The 26,460-nt window shown below is 46.7% G+C and overlaps 1 protein-coding gene across 1 annotated transcript; it reads right to left on the reverse strand.

Annotated features, from left to right (window-relative positions):
- On the reverse strand, positions 1-26,460 carry LOC125760146 (coiled-coil and C2 domain-containing protein 2A-like). Its single transcript, XM_049419878.1, has 25 exons — positions 26,325-26,460; positions 25,835-25,957; positions 24,635-24,832; positions 23,115-23,206; positions 22,155-22,295; positions 20,968-21,142; positions 19,860-19,983; positions 18,792-18,846; positions 18,398-18,490; positions 18,250-18,334; positions 17,878-18,109; positions 17,109-17,317; positions 16,642-16,737; positions 16,408-16,499; positions 15,070-15,276; positions 14,319-14,483; positions 13,711-13,882; positions 10,701-10,865; positions 9,987-10,217; positions 8,300-8,389; positions 6,344-6,607; positions 4,242-4,364; positions 3,387-3,547; positions 2,380-2,455; positions 1-225 (listed from the first exon to the last, which is right to left on the reverse strand). The coding sequence occupies exons 1-25, from the start codon at positions 26,358-26,360 to the stop codon at positions 37-39; spliced, it is 3,594 nt and encodes a 1,197-aa protein (XP_049275835.1). The 5' UTR covers positions 26,361-26,460; the 3' UTR covers positions 1-36.

Below are 26,460 nucleotides of genomic sequence, written 5' to 3' on the forward strand. Positions count from 1 at the left end.
CTTTTATTTCAACAATAATCGCAACACTTGGAGTGCTCATGACTTCCTCGTCAGTGCCGCAATGTAAACCCACACTGCGAGCACTCCGGAAGGGTAAGGGTGGATGTGGACTGCCAAGGCGAACTCCACGTTCCTGGACTCGGTCAGGTGAACTCCGGTGGACAGCACCGTCTCTATGACCGTTTCCACATCCGTGAAGCTCATAGATAGTGGAAAGCCACTCATCTGAAAAAAAAAGAAAAAAACGCGAGGCCTGCGCTGAAACCGGAGCACAGTCACAGCGAAAGCTGGAATAGCGGCGTTTCTAGAGCCCGTTGTATCCTCTCTTGGGGCTACTAATACAAGTACACTAGCACGGTACCCACTACGCCATAAATCACAATTTTTGTGAAGTTGGGAAGCAACTACTAAGCCATTATTCTTCATTCTGCGGAGAAGCGAGTAATGGGTTGGAAGCTTTAAACGGCCCACCAGTTATGTAATTTGCATTGGGTGACGCCCGGTCGCTATTTCCCTCTCCCGCCATGCTGTATAAGATACGTTGACGTGAGAGAGGGGGGGGGGGAGAACTTTATTGAGACCCCGAGGAAATGGATCATGCGCTTATGGGCTTCCTTGGCAACTAATAGAAGTGCACTTGCGAGGAACCCACCACGCAATAAATCATTGCAGTTTTTGAGAAGTACGGAGGCAGGCACTATGCCATTTTTTGTCATTCTACGGAGAGCCGTGGTACCTGCTAAACGCATGTAAGGCATTATGCGCACTTTGTTGATGCTGTTCCTGATGACGATGAAGAATTATGGCGGAGCCCTTTGTAATGGGTTGGAAGCATTCAACAACCTACTCGTTGCGCAATTCGCATTGTGTGACGCCTGCTTGCAGAATTCGCGTTGTGCGATGCTTGGTGCATCGCACAACGCGTGCGGTGCACCACGCTATATTGCATATGGTAATGTGGTTCCTTCCCGACATGAAGCCTGTATAGCATCTTTTTGCAACGCAGTTTCAAGCACCGGCATGGCTCAGAGGTTGAGTACTGGACTCCCACGCAGAGGGCCCAGGTTCGAACCTCACTCCATCCTGGAATTTTTTTCTTAATTCGTTTTTTTTTTCTTATCTCGAGCGATAGTGGTTACGGACAACGGCGGCGGCGGCGGACAACTACGGCGCCAAAAACGGCCGCTGAAATAATCTCATAACAGCTTTCGCTGTAAAAAAAGAAACAGCACGACCATTTCGACATTCAGAATATTTGCACTTTGTATTGCAATGAAAAGTCCTTGAACAGAGGTGTTTCTAGAGGCAACGTTTCGACAGGTGGGTCTCTGTCTTTTTCAAGGCTCCACGCTTCTACAGTTGCTGCCTTGAAGAAGATAAGACCAATTGTCGAAACGTTGGCTATACCGACACTCCTGTTGAAGAATTGTTGATATCTTCAAGCCTCCACCTTCTCCTAAACTTCTTCTTTGTTTGGATTTGCATCGCAATGAATGAGTTTATGCTGCCGTGACAAAGTAACAATAAAGGTTCGGCAGGTGTTACACTCTTGCAATACAAGAAGGTCTTGATGCACTCATAAGTACGGGGGAAAATGGAAGCCTGAAGAGGTGACGATTCGTGAACACAGGGTATCGCTGCAGCCGACATTTCATCATCATCATCATCATTTATTGTTCCTTAAAGACCCTTACTCAGGGTATTTGCACAAGAGGTGAGGGGGGGGGGGGGGCAGAGCCTCACTAACAGTATGGTCATTATTATACAATGTCAAAAAGTTTTAAACATACAGCATACATGTTTCAATTCAAAAAGCGAAACATAAAGACAGTGCAACAGGTAGTACAAACGCAATAAATGGTATATATATATATATATATATATATATATATATATATATATATATATATATATATATATATATATATATATATATATACGTATATATATATATATATATATATATATATATATATATATATATACGTATATATATATACGTACACCAAAGTGAACGACTCCATAATCCAGTTTCATGGCTCTTCCGCTAGGCTGCGCGACATACCGTTTTTTAATGCGATTTAAAAATATAAATCCTACTCAGCTTGCTAATATTTATTTATTTATTTATTTTGCATACATAGATACACGTGGACACAGAGAAAAAGAGGGAGAGAGCAAGCTGGCAACGGAGTATATGTACTTCCAATGTACATATACTAAAATCGCTCGCTAAAGGAATGCTTCAATATTTCACTATAATTCACGGTCTTTTCATTTCCACCAGGATCTAATCACACGTTCTGGCCAGTTGTCGGTCTTTTTAACTATCATTCTTCTCCACTTTAACGAAGAAGTGAACTGAAAAAGAAAACTGACCTTGTAAGAAGTAAGTATCTCAGAGAGTTCTTGGATGTCATCGGTGATAGTTGATGCGGACGCCATTGACTCGAGCCTGAAAAAAAGTGCGAAAGTTGAGCAAACGCATTCTGCTGTAAAAACATCTTCTGTTATTGACGAAACCATCTGCTCGGGGAAAAAAGGTGGGGTTCTCCCTTGGAATCAGGAATGTACGTTCGCTGGCCTGTATTATTCGCGTTCACTTTAATAGCACGTTCATGCACGCATTAGCAGGCAGTGTCGTTCCTACTCCCGTCCGCTTAGACCCTTCGTCATTCACTAAGGCTATTTTTCGGGCCTATAAAATGAGTTGTCTGAGTATGAACCAATGTAGCACTTGTGAATGAGACTGCCAACCTGTACCGCAAGTCCATGAACTCACACAGGTATCAGGTGACGCTCTCAAAGCGTGAAAAGCGGGTTGCAGCAGCTAGCAGACTGGCGATGAGTGCCTTAAAGGGGACACTAAAGAGCAAAACGATTTTTCTCCTATTCGTAAAGTACTCTTCCACGATACCAAAAACACCACGCTTGCTGCGAGAAGACGCTTAGTAAGCGAGAAAACGTGCAAAAACAAAATTTGGGTGGCGACGCCACCTTGAAGTTTCCGCACCATTCACCGTGACGTCACATGTTTTGACGGCGCCTACTAGAGCCTACGTAGTTCCTAATCAGTAAGAAGAAGTACGTTGTCCTCTGAGGGGGCCATAGACTTAATATACCAAGTTTGGGGTAATTTTGTAGAGCCAATGGCGCCAAATTACGATAAATACACTTTGAAATCCGTGACGTCACGCGAGGAGATTTTGGCGCGAAATTTAAAAATGAAACTTTGAACTTGTTTTCATCCTCTATTAATAAACGTAAGATGGCGAAATAAACGACATTAGAGTTCTCAGAGCAAAATTTATCGATCTAAACCGATTCATTGTTTCTCTTCTGTGTCCCTTTAAGAACGAGATGGAATGCCGATGTACGTGACTTGCCTGGGCAGTATCTTGCGGAGCACCTGGCTCGCATAGCGGTTCCACGAGGTGCGGAACCGCTTGCGCCATTTCATGACGCTCTCCTTCAGCGCGTACTCGATCTTCTGCTGCAGCCGGGACACGTACAAAGGGTCCGTCGGCTCGTACGACAGCTCGCTCGGCTGCGGCAGAGTTCGGGAAAGATGGGAAGAGACATTCACAAGGCAGGGAAGGTAATCAAGAATGCGTCTGATTGGCAGCTACTCTGGTGAAAGAGGAATAGAAAAATTGAGCGTCGAAGATTCATTACCGGTCGTGTTCGAGTCTCTACTGCTCGACCATGGCCTGTAGTGACAAGTCACCTCAATAAAGAAATAATATAGATACCAAATATACTTGATGGTAGCGCAGGCTAACGACAAGAACAAAAGAAAGACACACTCGTGTCTTCGTCTTCTTGCGCTGTTTAAACAATAAAGTTAAACCAACTAGCCCAATTTTGCACACTGTTACAGAAAGAAAATTACGCGCATACCATAAATTGTCTAATATCTCTACTCGTCACTTCATATCATTTTGCGTTGTCATTTGTGACGTTTTAGATTCCCAGTGTCAAAGCCGTCATATCTAGGCGCTTGTAGGCAATAAGTTTCTTCGCACGTGTATAATCGTTCCGAATTGTTTCATCTATAACATAATGTATACTGTTGGTGACACTCAATTTGCAAAGTCGCGAAGCAGCTCGTGATCAGAAGGACGAAGTTCAGTAAATTCGCGTGTACTACGCCGGCTAAATTGTCATTCTTGTAGCTCCCGCAGACACCAGTAAATCAGTTTCCTTCGCTAATTTTTTGTACGACTTGCGCGCACACGCACCTGAACGGAATCGAGGGATGGGGGTGCTTTTCCCTTGGCGAAGAATGGCTTCCAGTGACTCGACTTGCTCAAGTTGTAAGACAGCCTCGAAGGATGCTCGTGCTTCTGTACGTTGGCCCAGATCTGGAACGACAGAACGGGATGGTATTCCACGATGTTGCGGCCCGTAGGGAAACATCGGCTATCGTGGCGCCAAGCAGAGATCAAAAAAGAAGACATAGATGGCATTGACAAACCGCCAAGTAAAGAGCATTTTTATATCTGCAAAAAGGAAACTCGTTCAAATCGTCTCGGCGTGTGCCGCTACTGAATCTATAGGTGTGTGTCCTCCCTGACACATCATCATGACCACCCTGACTGCGCCCACTGCAGGCCAGAGGCCTCACCCATGTTCCGCCAATCGACCCGGTCCTGTGCTTGTTGTGGCCACGTTATCGATGCAAACGTCTTAATCTCATCTGCCCACCTTACTTCGCCCGTCCCCCTGGTCTTATCTTGCCCATCGCACTTGCCTTCTCAAGTAATCCAATATGTTACTCTTATTGACCATCGGTTATCTTGGTTTCTTCTACATGCCCTGCCATTTCCATTTCTTCTTCTTGATTTCAACTAAGATGGACCCACTCTGCTTTCTCCTTGTCGCTTAAAGTTAAACCTATCATGTTCATTCCAATGGCCCACTGCATCGTCCTCAAGGATTAAACTCTCTTAAGTGCAAGTTGGTTGCGCAACCACCCCGGCCGCTAGCGTTAACACCTCCGGTAATCTGCAAAGCATTAAAGGGACTGTCTACCGTCCTTCATCGCCTTTCTGTTTTGTACCGCATTCGAAAGCATACCGTCTGAAGTGTCCAACCTTGCAGCAGTTTCTCTGTAAAGTGAGTAGAAAATTTTAAAACATAATTTTTCGATCTGCGTTCGGTCTTCTTCCATTGGTGTGAATACGCCCCACAACACTGGTTTTTGGACGCGATGACGATTGTAGTACCGGTAAAACTTAAAACCGAAAGCACATTTCATTTCTGTAGGATTTCTTTTTTTTCTCTGAACACTAATGCAATGAATGTAACAGTCGTTTTAAGCGCACCATCGGTTAAATGAAGCCTTATTATACGATTACAGAACGCTCGTTTTGCTATGATTGCAGTCTATGCGTTTATTTTAGCACTGCTGCCGCAATCTTCCCACAGACGTTTCTGTAACGGTCTTGCAGGCAAACGATGTAGCGAAACTCCTGTACTGATGTAGCGATGATAAATGCATGCCTTGACAGCGCAGCACGCACGAGACATCCTAACGACAGCGCAGCGTAACGGTACAACCAGCGCGGGGTGTTGAAGCAGACGAACTCGAAAGCGGCGGCGTCGGCAGCGCCGCCAGGCGTCTTTTTGGGCGCGTGAGATAAAAAAAAATACAGCAAAAATTACTTTTTGACGCAATCGAAAGCTGTTTCAAGAGCGGAAAATACACTCTGAAGTTCTACATGTTTGTTTTTAAGCAAAATAAGTCCACCTGCGTGGATAGTCTGTCACACCTATAGATTGCGGGAATTGCGACAACTTTGCTGTTGGGTGACGCTAGCGGTCATTCTTTCACGGTTTTCAACATCAGATTAAAATTATAATTCTTTTTTTATGGGACGAAAGCGCGCTCGTTGCCGCCGATGTGACGAACGATCTTCTCATTTTCACCACAACCAAAAAAATGTTTCCGAGCGGTAGACAGTCCCTTTAAAAAGTTTGCGCGCGTGTTAAAACTCTCAAACATGCCGTAAAACAGCGCCAAAGAACACAAGAGACCAGGCTTTCAGTTGCAAATCTGCCCTGTGTACATGTCGTTCGTGTTCGTCACTCTTTCGCTTCCTCATTCCTTCCTCGCCCGTCTGTCCTTCCGCACTTCTGTGCTTCGCGCTGCTCGTCTTCACCACGTCGTTCCTGTTCGCCTCTTCCCTTGTGTTCTTTCGCATTGTTTTACTGTAAGTACGAACCAACTACTTGCCCGAAAACACGTCTTGTGGGGTTACTCTCAAACTCGTTCTTCTGCCAAGATCGATACATTTTCGGACACATCAATATTCCCAGCTTCCCCGAAGAGGGCACTCACGTTGTCGACGCCAACGAGGCAGCCGACGGTCTGCAGCGGCCCGTAGCTGTCGGTGACGCTGTACGAGCGTCCCGTCACGGCGTTCCAGATGCGCACGTCACCGTCGCGGCTCCTTCCGGAGTTTCGGGTGAGCACGTACGCGGTCTGGCCCTCGGGTATGCCGCTGCCCAGCAGCAGGTACGCCTCGGTTCCCAGGTGCAGGAAGTAGTTGCAGAGCAACAGGGCGTGCTCCTCTTCGTCGCCCGTCAGTACGCGCAGGAATTGCTGCGGGAGATGGAAGGCAGATTTAGCACAGCGTACGCAGGGTTAGCGTCCATTGGGTACTATACGTTATTTCCGTAACTTAACGTGGGTACCCAAGAGGATGGTGCATGCTAACCGTATTCTAAAGCTCTCTAGTAGGCAGTTTTAGAACAGCGTACGTAAAGCAAGTAAAGCTGCTATGGGGACTAGTTGGTGCGAACACATGGCTTTTTTCGGGCACAGAAGTGTTGAAGCGAGCAGGCGATCAAACAGAAAGAGAAATAATAGGAGCCTATTTTAGTCACACAAGTGAAGGTTGCGTTAGCACACCTTCTATTATCCCTTCTCAAAAAGAAATAGATTTCTTGAAAGCAGGCATGTCAACTTAGATATGATGCCTTGCATGTGGTCGACGTGGGCGGCGACGTTTTCACTTTGCGCAACATGGGCTTTTTCGTTTGGCTTACTTTCTTTTCTTTTTCCCGGTGTCAGATATAAGGAAGTGTGTGGCACGAAAATGAACAGCTGTTAGTACGCGCTTCACCCTGTGTGTGTCTTTTACCGTTTCAAAGTCGTCCAGTTCCTGGCAGCGCGCACAAGCCGTGTACGTAAAGCTTTGCGTTAGCGTTCGTCGCCACTGCGCATGCGTCATGCGCTGTTTTCTTGGGTACCCACGTTAAGTTACGGAAATGGTGTATCGTACACAACGAACGCTAAATCCACGAGCCCTATTCTAAAATTGTATAGGGTAGAGCGTTCACACGCACAGAAGCAGACAGACGCAGGCTTTGTAAGTCAGAAAAAAGATGCAGAATTGAAAACGTTGACTGCAAATGCGATACAGTGCCGCCGTTGACACGCACATGATGTGTCTGACCGACAGCGATTTTGTTTACCCGCGTGCCACGGTAACCTCAAAGAGGACAGAAATTTCAAAAAAAGAATTCAGGATCCCTTGCCCTATGGGGATAACGGTAGCAAGCGAAGCTTGGTGTGTACATGCCTGACGCACCTTTCTTTCCTTCTTTCTTTCTTTCTTTCTTTCTTTCTTTCTTTCTTTCTTTCTTTCTTTCAGTGCTCCCTCCTAGCCGTTTCCTTCCTCCATGCCAGGGATCTGACCTTCATCCACGTGCTTAGCTGAGTGACACTTCATTTGCTACAGGCAACAACTACAGTCATCCAGTCATATCCAGGCAACAATGAAGTGTGGTAACGTCAAATGACCTCGATAAAAGATCAGATTGTCATATCACTAACGGCCGATAGCCGATAAGCCTGCGATCGAGAGAGCATCATTTATTCGATAACGGCGCATACAGTGCCGCCGTCGCGTCGCACATGACGACTCTTACCGATAGTGATCTCGTTTATCGGTACGTCGCAGCAAGCTCAAATAAGACGGAGGTTACAGTAAGTTGAAGCAAATCCTTGCACTGCGTACAGCAGAATAACTTTGGCTCACGCTTACGCGCCACCGCTGTCTATCAACTAGGCAGTTTTATTCATACTGCTTAAAAATGAGCGCCGCTGCTTCTTTTATTATTATGCCAAACCGGCTACTGTATTGCAAAAGAAGAAAACGTCAGTAGGAGAAACACTACATGAAGGATCGCAGTGCTTCTTTACTGATTTTTTTACGCATTCATAGCATGAACATCTGTAGGCGCGTCACGTAGTCGAACTTCTAATTGGCTTTGTCGAAGTAGTACTTACGTCACAAGTGCTCCAGATGTCACAAAGGCCTGGAAACAGTACGCTGTCTGACAGCGTCGGTATCAGGGACACAAAGCGAGCAGCCATCGCCTGCAAAAAAAAAACTTAAAAATATGCACTGGCTATTACGATACTGCCTAACGGGAATTCTGAGCGCAGCTCCGTGTTGGAGCGACGCCAACTCTGTCTGAAGTTTTGGCTTTCCGCAGTTGTAGCAATGTTTCATTCGTTACATATTGCCTCAGCAACTGCCAGCGCTCGATGGCTACGCACACCACTCTGTACATTGCAGGCGTCGCGAACCAAGCGAAACGCCGACTGCCCCGTTACGACAAGCGAAGCCAGCTGCAGTGCGCCTGCCAGCCCTGCATGCGCACGAGCTCCAACCGAGGGGCAAGCGCTTGACGGAGGAAGAAAGCGAGGTCAGAGGCTCGTGATATCGACAGACTCCGCGTTCGCTCTCTTTCGTCCTCGTTCGCTCTATGGGTTACGCCGCCGACGCCAACGGCGACGTCGCTCAACGCAGGAACGGCTGCCTAAGAGCTGCGCTCTGAAAAAAGAAAGCTCATCACTGAGTGAACACGAAGAACGTCCTGGTTATTGCTACATGGGAACAGTTGTACGACCTTGCTGGACGTCCACTGACCTTATTTTCACTGAAATTTTTCGCATTCGGAAGAATAGAATGGAATATTTCGGCTGTTAGGATCCGACTTTCTTATCTAACCCGCCTATATATACTATTCCTAACATGTTCCAGAAAATTAAAAAAAAATGAATTTAATCGAGATTACCGCACCCTCCGCTGGTCTGTCCATCATTCTTTTTTCGTCTGTCTCTCTTTTCGCCCCTATACCCCTACCCCGCCTGCAGGGTAGCAAACAGGACTTTCGTCTAGTTAACCTCCCTGCCTTACCCTTGCTTTCTCTTTCTCTCTCTCTCTCTCTCTCTCTCTCTCTAGTGCACCATCAAGACACCAAATGGCTACGCTAGTACATCGAACATACGCTTCAGAAGATCTAATTCATGCACTTTACAAAACGTCACTGCAGTTAAACGCCCTTTCAGCGACGTGCTTGGAACATTCAAAATACTTCGTCATACATGTAACTTCTTTGCAAAGATCATGCACCGCCGTGCTTACATTAATAAATCCTTTGTGAAACAAGACATTTCGTTGTAGAAGCGTTCGTTGTACAGGCGTTCGATTGTGTTCGACTTTATTATAAAAGACTGCACGCGTGCGAACACGGACACAAGAGAGTCCTTGAGTCTCTTGTGTCCGTGTTTGCAGCCTACGGACCTTATTCATGAATCCCTACCAACTGGCAAAACCCTAAATGCAGTGTGCGACCTGGGAGTGTTAGTCAGTGCCGCTCATAACCATGACGGCGAGTGTGGAACTCTCTAGTGTGGAGGACTCTTAAGGGTCATTAAGGTTGTACCTATCATCATGCCAACCTCTTTCTGTTTCACTCCCTTTTTCCCTTAACCCCGTGAGGAGCAGCAGGCTAGAAACCCGCTTTCCAGACCAAGTTCTCCTCCTTTCTTTTCATTAGACATTATCTCCTTCTTCCTGCTAACTAGCTAAGCTTTCTGTCATTCTAAGATGTACTCGACTTCATTGTAGACTGTGCGACTGCGCGCGGTCGCAGTCGATCGCTGTCGTATCTTCATCTGAACCCACCGTGATCTCCTTGGCCGTAGACGAGACGTCCTCGACGAGGCTGGGACGCCTGGCCGAGTCCAGGAGCTGCTGGGGCGGTGCCAGGGGCCGCAGGAAGCGAGGCACGAACACCCACTTGCCCGAGGCGTCCATAGCGAGCGCCTTGACGAAGCGCCGAGGGTAGCGGGACTCCAACGAGCTCTGCCACTCCTCGGCTTGCTGCACCAGCTGAGGAGGCTCGTTGCTGTCGCACTGAGAGCAGAACATCGATTCCTATAGATGGATTTCGCACTGACGTCTCCCTGTGGTTCAAGCTCTTGGGCAATAGACATCACTATGACGTAACATGATGTTGTCGCTTGAACAAAGGTGGGCCGATCACGGAGGCCGGGCAAAACCAAGTAAGATGCAGAAAGCTCGCAATGCCTCCATGCTGGAGGCAGTGTAAAACCACGTTAGATGCAAAAAGCTTTCGAAGGGGGGCGGGAGAGGATCAGTATATCGACTGAGAAGTAAAAGAAGAATAAGGTGGTTTTCACATTTCAATCGTCTTAGGCGAATGCTTAAGGAACCATTTGAGTTTTTTTAAACTGCGCTTTAAACCAAAGATTGTGAATCACCGATTAGCCCGATCGAACAACCTACTAAGCTAAGTATGGCTCGTAATGATGTCTACAAGTTGCTGAACCTGTTCGGTCGTGGCTTAACCGAACGACAATCACGTGGAGCACTCACCCGTGCTCTGAGCACCTCGGGCGACTGTAGCCCCGGCTCCACCGTCATGTAGAATGACACGTAGGTGCTCGACGCAGGCGCGTCCTGTGCCGGTGACCAAGGCTTGACCTCGTGCGCGTAGCCCAGGAGCACGACGGGAACGTCGATGCGGAACGTCCCTTCGATCTGGAAAGGAGCAACAATGACCTTCAGCTCATCTTCAGTTGGGAAGAATCACCGTCGGCATGACCGCAGTGCTCACCACTTGCGTATCTTATGCACTCCGTTCACTGCGACTGGCGCGCCACCGCGCGGCCGTCAGAGAAGGCAGTCGTTGAGAGCCCGAGCAGAAGCGAACGTTCTCCCGCGCCCGCTAGCACGCAGTTGTAGGTGTTCTGTGAATGCAGTCATGAACTGCTGCGTCGTCGGTTGTACCAACAGGTACACGTCGTGCCCTGCGGGAACGACGTTCACCGTTTCTCAACTCGTCCATGCTTCATTGGGCAGCGGCAGAAGTGGATCACGGCTGTGCGACGAAAAAAGTTAGCTTGGTTCCCGCTCCCTCTGCCGTCTCGCGTTCTGCGGTTTTGTTTTTCTTGTGCCGCTAGGATCAGTACACTTCAGCCATGACGGAACAAACTCGGAGCCCTCTCGGCACTCGAAGACATGCAGTGCACATTTCGTTGGGGGTGTGCCGTCCAAGGATGTGTCGTCCCCATCGTACGTGTCAACGATATTTTCTTACGAGTATCGTAAACCATCCGTGCTTGCAGAAGATAAGTTGATAGTCAGCGCTCGTGTCGTCGTATGTGTGTCTTCTACGTCCTGTGCTTTCGCGCTGTTCCTGCAGTCATGAATTTAGTACTGGCGGAAGCGCAGCTGTTCAATTAGATATGCGCTAACTGGGAGTCGATCTCCTTCCCCCAAGATGTTGAGGGACAAAAATGTCAGGTGGTCGCGGCTCTTCGGATAGGTCCTAGGATTAAAGCAGAAAGACTACGGCTGGGGTAGCCCTATGACACTCGGACGCTTCGAGAGTTCGTGGTCCCGAAAATGTTAAAATTGATAAAAAAACAAAAAACAGTGGTAAACACAGGACACAGTGCGAGGAAACGACGGGACACTCACTGTGTCCTGTGTTTACCGCTGGTTTTTTATCGATTTTGACAATGTACCAACTAGCCCAGTCCAACGCCTTGGTACCGAAAATGTTTGCGCACCTCTGCGCTAGGGCGTAGCTTTGGTTACACCAGAGTTTGCACGAATTATAAAAGCGTGGTGAGCTCGCGCAGACGAGAGAGCCAAGTGCGCAAGCACTTTAAGTGGTTGGTACTTGTAGTAAACAGCTGACCCTGTAATCATTCGGCGTTGACGAAACACAGTGTGCCGCATGTAGACAAATGTGCACACGGAACTAAAATCGAGGCTATTTATTTTCATCTTAGATCTGGCCGTCGTTGCAGTTTTCTCCGAACGCTGTTGCGACGGAAGCGCAATGTTTGTTTCGGAAAGAAGCATAAACAACGAAGGAGGTTGTAGCGAATGAGGTGGACTGATGGTGGCCAATCGTGACCGTGCCGTCGTCGGCGCCACATCACTTGAAGCGAAAGACGAAGCGGGGTCGATCGTAACACGTTTATTTCTCGCCCGCACCTCAAGCTCTTAGCATGAGCCGCGCGAGCGGCGAGGTAGAAACGATCATGATGAGCGATGATGCTGCTGCAATAAGGTCGTTGCTACGCGCGACAATTTTAAGCAAAATACTTGGTGGCAGCGAATCTACATGACACGAAGCCGCCAACAAATAACCACGCCGCCCGGCCACTCGCCGAAGTTTCCACGGCGAGTGGCCGTGGATAATTCTAAATGTTCTGAGCATTTTGCAAGTACACGGACAGTGGGCATGCACCAATAATATTCTAAGCATGAAAGAATGACAGCTTGCCTCGATAGCTATGGAGTAAGCCTCTTGTGGGACGCACGCCTGACGCACGCATTTAGCCGTCAGTACTGACGACGCCATAGCAAAGCGTTCACTCACGTCAAAAACGTGGCCGCTCTCGTGCAGGTTTTCCTCTTTTTTAATGGTGGCATCGCGGAAGAACGACCCGACTACGATATCTTTAAATCCAGCTCGAAGCACTAACGCGCCAGCGACGGGCGCTTGCGCCGCCATAGCTGTTAAAGCAATGAGGCACTGTTGTCTGCTAAGGCTCTCAACGTTGCACGCTCGCCGCACCGCAAGTGGCGCTGCGTGCGTCTTTCAAGGCGCCCTCTATAGGTCCCGAACGGAGTGCATAGACGGCACCGGTGACAGCTTTTGGGGAACGCTCATTGATGATTCTGTCACAGCGAGTCCTCACAACGTGACCAACAGCGAGAGATCGTTCGCAATTGTCTGAACAACAGATATGTTCAGCTAGTTTTCATCTAGTTAGCATTCGTCGTATAAAAATGTAAGCCACTACGCGGACGCAAGACAAGGCGCTTGTACTGTAAGTCTCTCTTCTCTTGTGTCTGTGTCCGTGCGCCTTGCTTTCTTTTACGGGCACTTTCGGTAGGCTTGAGATTTTGCACTCGAAATTGACCCGAATCGTGCTATTTGAAGGCGCCGCAAAGCCTGGGTAGACAGGACCAAGCAAAAGGATGGATATGTGGGCTAGTAGATAATTGTGTGGTTCTACCTGGTCTGTCGTTCTTGTTCCTGCGCTCTCAGTTCTTTAGACAGGATCAACCATGAACGTTTTTTCTGGGCTTAATGGTGGCCGATGGACCAGAGGTGTCCCCCGGTTCTCCGCCGGAGTGCGTAACTTCACCGTATGAGGCTCTGGATGTCATACAGAGCATAGGAAATGACATTACTTTGATCACAAGTTTAGAAATATGATAAATTCTTTGCGACAAGATTACGTTAGCTAGAACTGTGTATCCGGTAATCTAACCCACAACCTTCCGCATACAGGATGCCGATGGTCAGCCTTCCCTTCCACTAGGTATTCATTCGATTTCATGCGTAAGCGCACTAGCTCACCTTGGCGTTGATGTAGAGCGTGGAGAAGGGAATCTTCAGGCTGCCGAGCCAGCGTCTCTCCAGCCGCTGGTGCACGGTGCTGTGGCGCTCGCGGTCGTCCTCCAACAGGTCGAGCACCACTTCGTCGAACAAGTTCAGGTAGATGACATCTTTCACCACACATTGCTCGGGACTAAAAAAATGTGAAAGTGAATGAAGAATCGATCAATCGACTGACTCGTATAGCGATTTCTTCACTAACTACCGTATTCACTGGTCGTCCGATTATTTGATTGAATAACTTAGTGAGTCATTCGCCCACGAATTGACCTACTACATGGGCCCTTCATTTCATAGTGTCCTACAGAATCAATCCATTGATTGATTGATTGATTGATTGATTGATTGATTGATTGATTGATTGATTGATTGATTGATTGATTGATTGATTGATTGATTGATATACTGATCAAATTAAGTTAGTTAGTTAGTTAGTTAGTTAGTTAGTTAGTTAGTTAGTTAGTTAGTTAGTTAGTTAGTTAGTTAGTTAGTTAGTTAGTTAGTTAGTTAGTTAGTTAGTTAGTTAGTTAGTTAGTTAGTTAGTTAGTTAGTTAGTTAGGAAGACTCACGTGATGGGCAGCCGCAGTTCCTGGTTCCACGTGGGGTGTGGTCCGTCGGCGACGAATGTTCGCGCCGTGCGTTGCTGGAACATGATCTCGACGAAAGGGCGCACCTGGTACTCCACTACGTCGTCCAGCAAGCCAGAATAGACTGCGCAGTGAACGATGTCGGCCCTCGCGCAGATGATAAAAAGCGTAGTTTTTCCAAACAGCGCAGAAACGGGACACCGAGAATAGACCACACAACACAGGTGCTTGTCTTGTCTATTCTAGGTGTCCCGTTTCTGCGCTGTTCGAAAAACTATATGTATAAGTACCAACGAGCCCGCCTAAACACAATTTCGAAGATAAAAAGCATTTCCACCTTGTTGCGAGGACTCACTGAGATTGTCATCTAGAGTTCTGTAGGCTACCTTCATTAGAGTTTATGCAGTTCTGTACGCTACCTGCGTTTCTTCTCTTCCTCCCTTAGGCATGCCAGACACAAGATCTCTTCGTGGGGAAACATGTGAAGGTCTACTAAATGGACTGCCCGTCTGATCACGCATTGATTGGATAAGTTCGAAAGCCAGCGAACTGCCGCCAGTCGCTACCAACGGCTCTCTAATTCCTTAGAATCATTGTGGGACCACGCGCTTAACTGGACGGTTCACTTATCAAGCACTTACGAAATGCATTCCCCCTACCACCTCACGCTCCCCTACAGGCAATATTTTTCCCAGATTCATGAAGTTATCTCTTTCTCTGCGGTCTTACAAACTCACCTGAGGTCGTCCTCGGCGCCCTGTGCGTGGCGGAGACTTCGGTGTCCCTTCGCACGGGAACGTTGGACGCCCTGAGCACGGTGACCAGGATCTCGGCATCGGCGGCCGCCGCGCTCTGACCCGTCACACGACGGCGCTCTCGGCGACTTGGACGCAGGGGACGGCGCCGCTTGGCCAGCTTCAGAAGGCCGAAGCCCAGGGAACTGTGTAGTTGATTAGAACCACATGACTGAATAACGCACTTATTCCGATTCGCAGAATGCTGTGCAAACTGGCCAGCATAGATATCTAGGGCTTCGAAGGTGTTATCTGCAACGCTTAGAGAATGCCTGCACTAACATTCGAAGGGCAATTTAAGGGCTCGCTTCTTTGTTAGACTCAACCTTAATGAGAGCCAGCAGACAATCAAGCCAAGGAAAGTACATGGGACGTTATTTGCAATAATTATGATATAAATGTGAAGAAATTGAAGTGGATGAAAGGTTGGTACAATTGGTAGAGAATCGGACGCGTTATCCGAAGGTTGCAGGTTCGCTCCCTGCCGGTCGCAAGTTTTCTCTTCATCCACATTTATATCATAATTGCTGCAAATAACGTCCCCTATACTGTCCTTGGCTTGGTTTTCTGTTGGTTCTAGTTAAGGTATATCCACGTTCATAACGCAAGAACTTGGCTCTTGTCTTTCGACATTCCCTGGCAATAAGACGAGTGACTTCGTCAAAACGTTGGCTACAGTGGCATGTCTTGTTCCATGACTGCTGGTAAAGATTTCATCGTAGTACTTTTTCGCAAGAATTTCTGTTCTGGTCAGAGATGTATATACGCGACATCTCTGATCAGAGATGCCGCGTAAGCGTGGTACTGACTTGTCCACGTCAGGACGAAGGCCTCTTTCAGCAGACGTCCAGTTACGCCTGTTTTGCCACAGCTGGCATCGCCCTACGCCTGCAAACTTCCTCATCACTCTACTTAGTTATCTGCCATTTACAGCTGCACGTCTTTTCCCTTGGCACCAATCCCGCCGCCTCTAACATACCGCCGGTTGTCTGCTCTATGCATCACGTGACCTGTCCGTCTGCTCCTCTTCATCTTCATACTAACTACAGAACATAAGTGGAGCATGCGTTTGCTCTCTAAATCATTCGTTCGTAATTTCGCCTCTATCTCTTCGAGTCAATCATTTTTTCGCTGAATCGCTCATTTCGCACCTGTGGACATTAGGCTTGCCTAAGCCTGTCCGCTCTGAGATGAAAACAAGAAAAAAAAACATACGAAGGGGAAAACGCAAACCCCCTTCAATACAACGGTCAAGCGGCACAAACATCGATCCTCACCCAATGAACGGCATTTTCTCTTCGATCACAACGTCTTCCAAGACCTTGTGCGTCTGAGACTCGTACACTTGTCTCAAGACCTGCTCCCGCATCTGCACAAACAAAAAACAAAAAACGAAAAAGGACGCTCGGTTTTTTGTCCTATAATTTTACGGACGACCACAGGCGCGTGAGAAGTTCAGCTGCTACAACTACAAAGTCTTGTCCGTTTTGAAACAAGAAAGAGAGACTGGCCTCCTTGATGGCGTGCGACATCCTCGCCTGCCGAGCTTCGATTGGATCGTGGTGGCCTGGGAGGCTTTCCGTGCGGGCTTCCTTCGCGTAGATTTTCTGCGACAAAACACGACGCTCAACATCAAACACCATAAAGCAGCTCGCGACAGCCGCTCAGCACAATCGTCCTCAGCCTATCATTATAGGGACGAAGGCTTCGGCCAATGGATCTCCAATTGACCCTGTCTTGCGAGAGCTGATTCCACTTACGCCTTCGATATTCTTCATTTCGTCACTCAATTTCGGCTTCGCGTACCGAAGAGTTAGCGTATGACGCCTGCGCAATGTGAAGCTTTGTGTAACCCATGATAAAGAAACCTATCATTCGAGAACTAGGCCGTTAAATCTTCGTGATTCAGCGGAATTACCGTCCACACCATGTGGACTGCCTTGGCGCGTACGCAAGTGCGATAGCCACGCTTCCTCACCTCCATGAGCGGGACGGTGTACTCGTTCGTCATAAGGGGCACCATGGCGAAGTCTCGGAATTCCGCGACGCCCGAGTTTCGAAGCAGGAGCAGCGAGAACCGCGGGTTCCTCTCCAGTTCGGCCTTGTCGCAGAACTCCAGACCACCGCCGCTGCCTTTGTCTTTCGGTGGGAGCATCTGGAATGTTCGACTCGTTGGAGCGTAATATTCTAGGATTGAGACATGTTTAAGTATCCTTAAGTAGACAAAGAACAAGGAGCATGCAGGTTCGTTGTGCAAAAGACATGCAACGAAAAAAATAACGCAAGGCTTACTGCGCTGCCCCTTAGATTTTCCTGAGGCTCCTGCGAGAGTGCTCTGAGCTTGGACCGGTTGAGGATGGTACCGAGCCTTCCTTTCCCGGCCCTCCTTTGTGTGACACGCGCTCTGCGTTCGCGGTGGCGGTTAAAAGGTTAAACTGCATAAATCTTTTTGTCATATGTATCATATATGTATGTTACACTGAATTTAATGCCCCGAGATGCTTTAATAAGCCTTAATAACTCAAATACTATTTCCTTGTCGAAGATGGATAATTCTCGATTGATTGTTAAATTTTGCTACCGAGTTTACGTGGTTCTCTGTTGAACACGTACCGAGCGTTCATGGCGGTACCAGTCCTGATGACGACGTTTCGGCCAGCGGCGCTGTCCGCCCAGGCTAGACTGCAGGTGAGCTCGCCGTTGAGGCTAAGCCAAAGAGGACCGCCGCGGCCTACTTCAAGGCGGACGCCTTGGTGAGACAAGAGCACGAGAGCGAGCAAGCGAGTGAGTGAGTGTGGCCAAGTGTAAGGTCATATCATGCATACCACAGCCGACCCCAGCGTGCGACGTGGATACGGTCTTCTCGCTGGCAAAGTGGATTGCCGCGAGGTGCGTGTTCGACGTGGTCTGTTCGGCTTCCGGGACCGGCACGAGCACGTCGGCCAGCTTCTGGGACAGCACTCCCCTCGTCTCGTACACCTGGAGAGAAAGTGGCCGCGCCGGGAATTGCTCAAGCACGGATGTGCTTGCTGCTGATATGCCGCTGTTAATATACCCCGTGCCTTTCTTACACACGCGCACGTTCCGCAACAAAATAACGCCTTGTGACAACGTCTTACCTCAAGGCTGATTGTCCTCGGGAACTGAAGGATTCGCAGAGCAAATATCTGACCCCAAACCACCATGAACTCTTCGCCGAGTGGTCTGAAATGCATGACACGGATCGGATCGCGTTCATTTTACGCGCTGTACGGTGACGTCACGAACCTCGTGTCTGTCTTGCAGACCTCCTTCTCGTTGAACATTATTCTGAGATGAACGCTTGTTTTCGCAACGTCTTGTCTTCTCTGTTGCTCCTCGCTGCCAAAAACAGAAAACACGAAATAGACTATATATATAGATACATTAGATATGTAAAATTGATTGATTGATTGATTGATTGATTGATTGATTGATTGATTGATTGATTGATTGATTGATTGATTGATTGATTGATTGATTGATTGATTGATTGATTGATTGATTGATTGATTGATTGATTGATTGATTGATACAAGAATTGTGTATTCAATACAAAACGTGTACAGAACCTAGTTATGACAAAAAGAAGTACTTTCTACGCGAAAAAAAAACAATACATGCATGCCATGAAAGATTTTACCTGGGGCACTGGTGAGCCGGTGTGGTTTTTCCTCGGGTCAGGTAGAATACGCACTCTAACAGCATCGTATCCCGAAGAAGAAAAAATGAACAACAAAAATGAGTCATGTTACTTCCAGTCCGACATGTTAGGGAGTTTCATCACGAGATATTACAGCTACGAGATGAATGTTCTGAAGTTACACTCACTGAAATAATTTCTGGGAGCCATTCGTAACGAAGAATTCGCCGTCCTTACACTTCGTGACTAAGATTCACACGTCAGCAGTCGATAAAGGTTCATCTCGTTATTCCCTGATCGCTGGGGCCCGTATAGTTCCAGAAATATCTCAGCACGTTTTTTGTCGTTGTGCTTTTGTAACCATGACTGGGTAAAGTGACCGCAACTTCATCGATATTTAGCGAAGCCTTTAAATCAGCCAGTGGAACTCATAGTTATAAAGCCGTATCAGTAACCGTTGCTGGAGGCGCGACACCACTACAACCGGAAATTTAAACTGCTCCCCGCACGACGTCCACTAGAGTGACTGAGACGAACAGAAATCGCGTGGTAAGGTTTCAGCTCTTAGAGCGAAAGCTCTACTACGCCATGTCCCCCAAGGTCATTCATCGCGTCGCAATGACCTTGAGCAGCTGGAGCGCAAGTTTAGCAGCTGTGACGTCACGCCACGTGAATCGCTGGGGATGAGGCATCGCAGCTGGCCTCGCTCGCAGCCTCGTTGCTGTGGTAACACGTGGCAAGGCGGAGGTTCATCCAGTAGATATAACTAGACGGCAAGCTATGAAATCTCAAATCAAGGCAAAGTTAAACACCGTAGTAAAGGGAGGCCAGACGAGCACGTTATAGAGAAGCTTACCAAGCGCGAAAGCGTTCCAATCGAAGCTAGTGCAGCCGCTGCACGTGTGCGTAGCCTTTGCAGTACCAAGCCAAACATGCCTTTCTTTCGTGATCACTAGATTCACGAGAGGTCAACGTCGACTTTTCTTTCTTTGTTTCTTTTTTTGGCGAACGAGCGCTTCTCTACTGCAACCAGGCAGCACCGTTTCACTGACTGAGAACTCGGCGTACCTGTCGCCTCTCTCTGTTTTTCGATCCTTCGACGAACGAGATCGGCGATTTCCGATTCGACGATGTCCGCCGGAGGTTCCGGCTTGTTCATTTCCGCTTCCTCGCCATCAACGCCTTCCCCCTGCTGTTAAATATAACGAGGAGTGAAGCTTCTTATTATTATTATTATTATTATTATTATTATTATTATTATTATTATTATTATTATTATTATTATTATTATTATTATTATTATTATTATTATTATTATTATTATTATCATCATCACTTGGTCTGTATACACAAAACACACAAGGACACAGAAGTAAGGAGGGAACAGGATGATAACTGCCACCTAAAGGGGCACAACGCCTGCCTGCTCCTTCGGGAAGGGGGGAGACAGAGGAAAAGAAGATAGAAGGGAAAAAAAGAGGAAAGAAAAGGAAATGACACAGATGGGGACACGAATAAGTAGTCACGCGGAAAAGATAGAAATACGCATGCACACAAAAAAATTGAAACATTCAATCACTTCTAAACTGGTCGATACCAGTAACACTTTCAAGAATTTTTCAGAAAGCCCCAACAAGTTTCAAACAGATTATATTCCATGTTGCCACAGCCGTACCGACAATCTGAGCGATGCGTTGTCCGACGGGAGACAAATCGGACGGTTCATACGTGCGTATGCTTGCCACTTTAAGTAAGTGGGTACCTACTTTAAAATGGGAAGTACTTTTGGACCGCGTCTTTCCGCTGAGCAGTAAACAATACAGTAGTTCAGGTAAATATGAAGGCTCCAAGGAATGACATTTCGTTCTACAGGAAATGTCGCTGGAGCCAAAGTTTCGACAAGAGGAGTTATCTTAAGTAAGCCCTGACGAAGACAAGTCCACTTGTCGAAACGTCGTTGACTCATGCAGCGGCGTTCGCTGTTCAACAATTTCTTATCACAGAGCAGTAAGGAACTTTAGATATAAGGCATGCGCCAGAGGTGGAGTCGAGAAGCACTCGTGCATGAAACCCACTCGACCTGTAGGCTACCGTACAAGGTTGTTTTTAATATGGCTCCCTTAGCTGTGATTATTATCATCAAACACAAATTCAGTTAGCGAATTCGTGCGTATACCTTGAGCCGCTTGTGTTGGTGCCAGAGGTGCAGTTTCCTTTCGTATTCCATCCATTCAACCTGTTGGAGCAACCTCCTTAGTTCGACTTCTTCGGAAAACAGTCCCTCTTCGACTGGGGCATCCTGAGGAGGTATATCTTCCGCCGCCCCTTCACTCTCCGTCGCTTTATACCTTCTAAAAACAACGGGAAAGAAAAGCTATCAGCAATAGTGGGCGCAAACAAATTATGATCAAATGCTACTTTCATCGTCCTGTCGCATTACCGGCATAAATACGTCCGCGTAAAAAAAACCATAATTTGAACAGTTGCCAGGTATCAACGCAGCCGGAAAGCCTTATTATGTGTACTTTTTTATTTTTATTTCAAAAAGTACTAGCTTAAGCAACTTGACCTAACAACAGTTACGGCTGACTGCTATGTCATGCTGAATTACATGACTGATTCTCTCAAAACACGCACACAAAGCTACTTCAGCAGTTTTGTGTAAACGTTTAATAGAAATTTCTGAAGATCTGCATGATCTGCTGGGTATGGGCTTTGGAGATTACGTGATAGCATTGTATCGACCTCCCGGCTATCTACGCTCGCTCCGCTCAAAAAACTGCGCACTTTGTTTACGATATTACTCCGCTCTACTACTTGCGACATTTTCTGGTCTAACAATAAAGTTCTTCACGTATAGCTCTGAGTAATCGCCGCACGTAAACATGCGGAGTTAACGTAAGTACAAAAAGAAAAACTTGAAAGTGTTTCACGAATGTAATAAAAAAAAATCCTACACCTGAAAGAGTCCTATTTGTCGCTTTGAAATGACGCCAGTATGGTTCATATCCGCCTTAAGTCCTTTAGTTCTAATAAAAACAACTCCCATCGTATTTATGCATTTGTAAAAAAAGCTGCTTATATAGTGGTGTTTTACACATTTCAAGTTATTGAATATATTTTTTTTCCGCACTTAATTTCTGGGTCACCTCCTATAGACTTACGACGTAAGCAAACGGTCTCATAAGTATCTACAGTCGTTATTGTCCCTATCAGCACACTTTTGTCTTCTGAAACTCCGCTCTGCCTCTTTTGCATGCATATTCCAAAAGTACGCAATACACGGCGCGCGAACCCGACGCATTTACTGACAATACAGTTAAGTTCAATACAGTTAAGTAAGCTTAGTTAATCCATAGTTACCTGCGGAACTTGAGGGTCAGAGCGGTGCTGGTGTATCCCTGCGTCCTCCTCAACTGCTCCACGTCCTCCCAGACGCGTTTCATTTTCTCCACGACTGCTTTCAAGGTGTCCGTCTGAGCGTCCGCTTTCTGCCGCTGTTCTCTGGACGTAACACGAGTCACAGTGAACACACGTCATGCTTTATAGGTTGAATCGGTATGTGTGACAGCATTTCCAAACCATGGCCTCCAATATAACATATAGGATACTATGCCAAAGCACGCTTTCATTTTAATGCGGACGAGTATGAATGCCTTTTGCAGTCGTCTGCGCCATCTTATACATTTAGCGAAGCCGCATCAGTCAGTAAGTGTCAAGAATGTGTGGCATTTTTCTGCCTTGGTGATATTACCATAAATTAAGGAAAGTGCTACCCGGGCTCTCTTGAGTTAAATAGAGCAGGAGTTAATTATCTTGAGTTAATTTGGCTTAAGTAAATTTTACTGCGTTTAGTTCATATATACGTCACCTCCTGTGCTGACCGACTTTTTAAAAAGTTTCGAATGACTCATTTTATTTATAGCGATCCATGGCAGGTTCATAAGATACGCATCGTCAATAATATTAGTAAAGAAATATAACAGTAACGCTTCAAATAATGTAACTAAATTTACGACGTGTTAAGCTTTTTAGAATAACTTTTTTCCGTTGAAACAGACAGCGGTATGCAGCGCAGCTGACAAAGTCGACAGTTTACTTGAATAACCAATATATTTGTAAACGATAGCCCATCCTCACCGGCACGTTCAAGATCATTCACGATCTAGTCGTGTAAGCCGTAAAAGACTCAGATCATAAGTTTAGGCCAGAACGTCCCATGTCTCATTACATTTCACTTGCTTCTACTTAACCAGAAGTGCACTTTCGTACTCGCCATCTTTATAGAAACAAATTATCGAAAGTGAAAGAAAAAGTTCTTACATAACGTCCATAATTTTACGCCTTATTTGAGAAAATTCACGCTCGCTGGCCTCCTCGTTGAGCTTGTCCAAGTCCTCCCTGAGTGAATTCATCTGCAACAATTCATTTCATTTCATTTATTAGTACCCTCAAGGCCAAAGGACAATATCTCACCTATTAAAGGTAGGTGAGATATTGTGTCTGAATTGGCGACATAAGGCGTATTCGCGAAAGCAGATTAGAAACTTCACATGCTATCTCACCCACTTCAACTCCCTCTCTATTAATTGTGGGAATCGAGCGCATCACCACCCGATAACACGTGCTGCGCAGTGGGGATGCGCGCATCCTACAGATTGCCTAGAAAAGCGCGAGCCGACCCGAAGGGCAGGCAGTTGGCGACGGACTGGCGAAGTGTATGCGCGCGAGTGGTGGACGGCCGGCGTGGCGAAGGCTGAACTGAACCGTTGATGGCATGTGTTGTGGCCGCGAGGACGTTCAGTTGTTAGATTAACTTTTGGCCGTTTCTTTCACTAATAAATGTTTTTTTGAGTTGTGAGGCAGCGCTGTATCCCGTCATTTGGCCGGACGACGAGAACCCCTACATAATTTAATAGTATATTTAACGTTAGGCCGTGGACGGATGCAGTGCTCGGTGGACGCCAACTCCTTAGGCCGGTACTCGTCTCCCGAATGAATGATAATAAAGCCTAAGAACAGGCACTCGCGTGCTGTCAGAATGGGGACAGAATCTCGACATAAAGGAGAGCTTCGCTCAATGTAAACCAAACGAGAGACTAACGGAGTTAACAATCATTATCATCAATACCATATACAGTACTGTAATATTTACCTCTGCGGGAGCATTATCACCATCGGTACAGAAGCGTGTGTGTTAGTGAAGCTAATGTAAGTGAACACATAGCGTAGGGTTGCGCGAAAGAACAACCCTACGCTATGTGTTCACCTGTGCACCAACTAGCCCAAATGAGAGCTTTACTACTAATGTAAGTCTTCGTCAATTAGCTGCATTCATTCAAAGGGTCAATCACACAAGTTGCACGTAGCTCATTTCATCATTATTCACTGATTCAGCAGTTTAATATAAAAAGCGAGGTCGTTGATGTAACATTCACTAATGTTTCTAATTTTATCAAATGGGAATGACCAGTCAATATATCTACGCTGGTTGTTGAATATATTTGTTTGCAACATGGAATGGTCTATTCATGCGTATACAGTTAGTATTAGTTAGTGAGTTTGTAAAAATTCTGCATGATGCACCGACGCTACGACGGCAATCTTAGTACTGTGCCGTCGGGATGAGTACGGTGTTACTTAGGGGACCATAATGCCCGCACAAGAGGGGGCGTTTTGGCTAAAATAAACGAGGAAGCAAACTTCGTACTGTCGATCAAATCATAGCAGACACTGAGCTTCCGCACTATATTCTGCTACCAAGGAGTCTACTATTTCTTTCTTCAAAGACGAGTTCTGCCAAAAGCAGCCAAATGCGCAAGCAGCTATAATATATCACTCGCCTTCTCTTTACAGGATGGAGGCGACTGGTCTCCGGAAAGCGCAAGCGTGGCGTACGCGTCGTACAGACTGGTCAGCTGTGCGGCCAGCACATGCTCCGAGCTGAACAACGGGTGATGCTGGAACTTCAGCGAGGACACGTCCAGCTCCAGTTCCAGCTCCGGCTCGGAGTCGCACCGGTACGGAACGCAGTGCATCGCCTGCGCCGTAGACGGTGCATTAAAGGACATTAAAGATACCAGTAATAGAGCACTAGGAGGCGTAGATTAGGGATTAAAGGGTTACTGACACTAAGTTTCGAAGCAGAGTTTACTACATCATACAGACCTCTTGCATACAAGACAGCTCTGAGCAAGTATAAAGCTCAGTAAATGCTGATAAGATATTTTATTTCGACATTAAAGTCGATTTTCGCATGGCGCCCCTACTGACATCGGCACTTGCGTGAAGGCAGGCTACAGTGTCAATTCTTGTGAATTCACGCACCGGTATGGCTAGTTGTGATGACTTCAGGTACCAAGACATTCAAAATGTCCCCATGTGCGTCGCCAACGCAGCCATGGAGCGGAGCAGCCGTGGAAAAGTCACGATATTTTGAGCGAGCGCAAGACGAGAAGCTCATACCATGTCGTGACGCCAGGGTACAGTAAAACGCGAAACTAGCTTTTAAAAGCATGCTGTAATTCATTTTCTCAGCACGCGCTCACGCTTACCAGTACAATTTCTAGTCTATTGAAGGCCTGGCCTTTCATTTGACGAAAAAAAAAACTAAAAATGATCGTGTCAGTACCCCTTTGAACAAGTACGGCTGATAATCTAGCTAAACCTTGCAGGTCATGTAGTGTGTAGAACAGATAGCAGGTGGTCCGGTAGTCTCAAGGAATCTGTGCAAAAAGAGAGGGAGTGCCGTGTATGAGGGAAAAGAGATAGGTGTTAGATTAGGAGATTCGCAGGTATATATGATGAAGTCATTTTTCGACGAAACACAGGTGGAATTAGATGTCGTTGTCAGGGGCGTTTACTTCTTTCCTACATACAGAGAACTTCATTTATATTGACTAGGCAGTTGCCTCAGCACTTTACGTTTCACGTGCGCCTGAATGGCAAAAGCTTTGTAAAAAGTTTTATTGGCGCTATCACAGATCACCAACGCAACGTAATGTACTGATTTTGTTGGAAGATGTTGTTAAAAAAAATCCCACCTTCGTGTATTTCGGGTCGAAAGCTCCGGCATTATCGTCGTAACTCCGAAGGCGGTATGGCTTATCAGCAATCGTAATCGGCGACGTATCCGTGGTCCCATCACTGTTGAACCACTGCAGTTCCTAAAACACAGCAAACGAAGACTGTTTCGTTTTCGAGCAAACGAAGGGCTGCCGATTGCTACGAATCTGTTGGGAAAGCCGTCAAATACGGCGTTATGATTATTATTATTTGATTTGAACAAACAAAATCACAATGGCGCGGAGTATATATGGAAGGAGCAGGCTGACAACTACCACCTAATGGGGCACCACGCCTGCCCACTCCTTCGGAGAGGGTTAACATAGAGGGAATAAAGATAGGAGGAAAGAAAATGGGAAATTAAACAAACAACATAGACGGGAACAAAAGTAAGTAGTAACACGGAAGAGTGTCTATAAACGCGAGGCCAAATTGGTTTTGTTCATGAAAGTCGATACTATGACTCACGCCTTGATTTATCAACCGGTGTTCCATCTGGTTCATCGCGAAGCGACATAGATTATTCCTTATCAGCGAACCTGGCCTAGTGCGATCACTCGAGTCATCCTCGTTTCCATGTGCGTCTCTCACTTTTGCAGACAAA

The sequence above is a fragment of the Rhipicephalus sanguineus genome, chromosome 10 (assembly GCF_013339695.2).
Source record: "Rhipicephalus sanguineus isolate Rsan-2018 chromosome 10, BIME_Rsan_1.4, whole genome shotgun sequence".
NCBI lineage: Eukaryota > Metazoa > Arthropoda > Arachnida > Ixodida > Ixodidae > Rhipicephalus > Rhipicephalus sanguineus.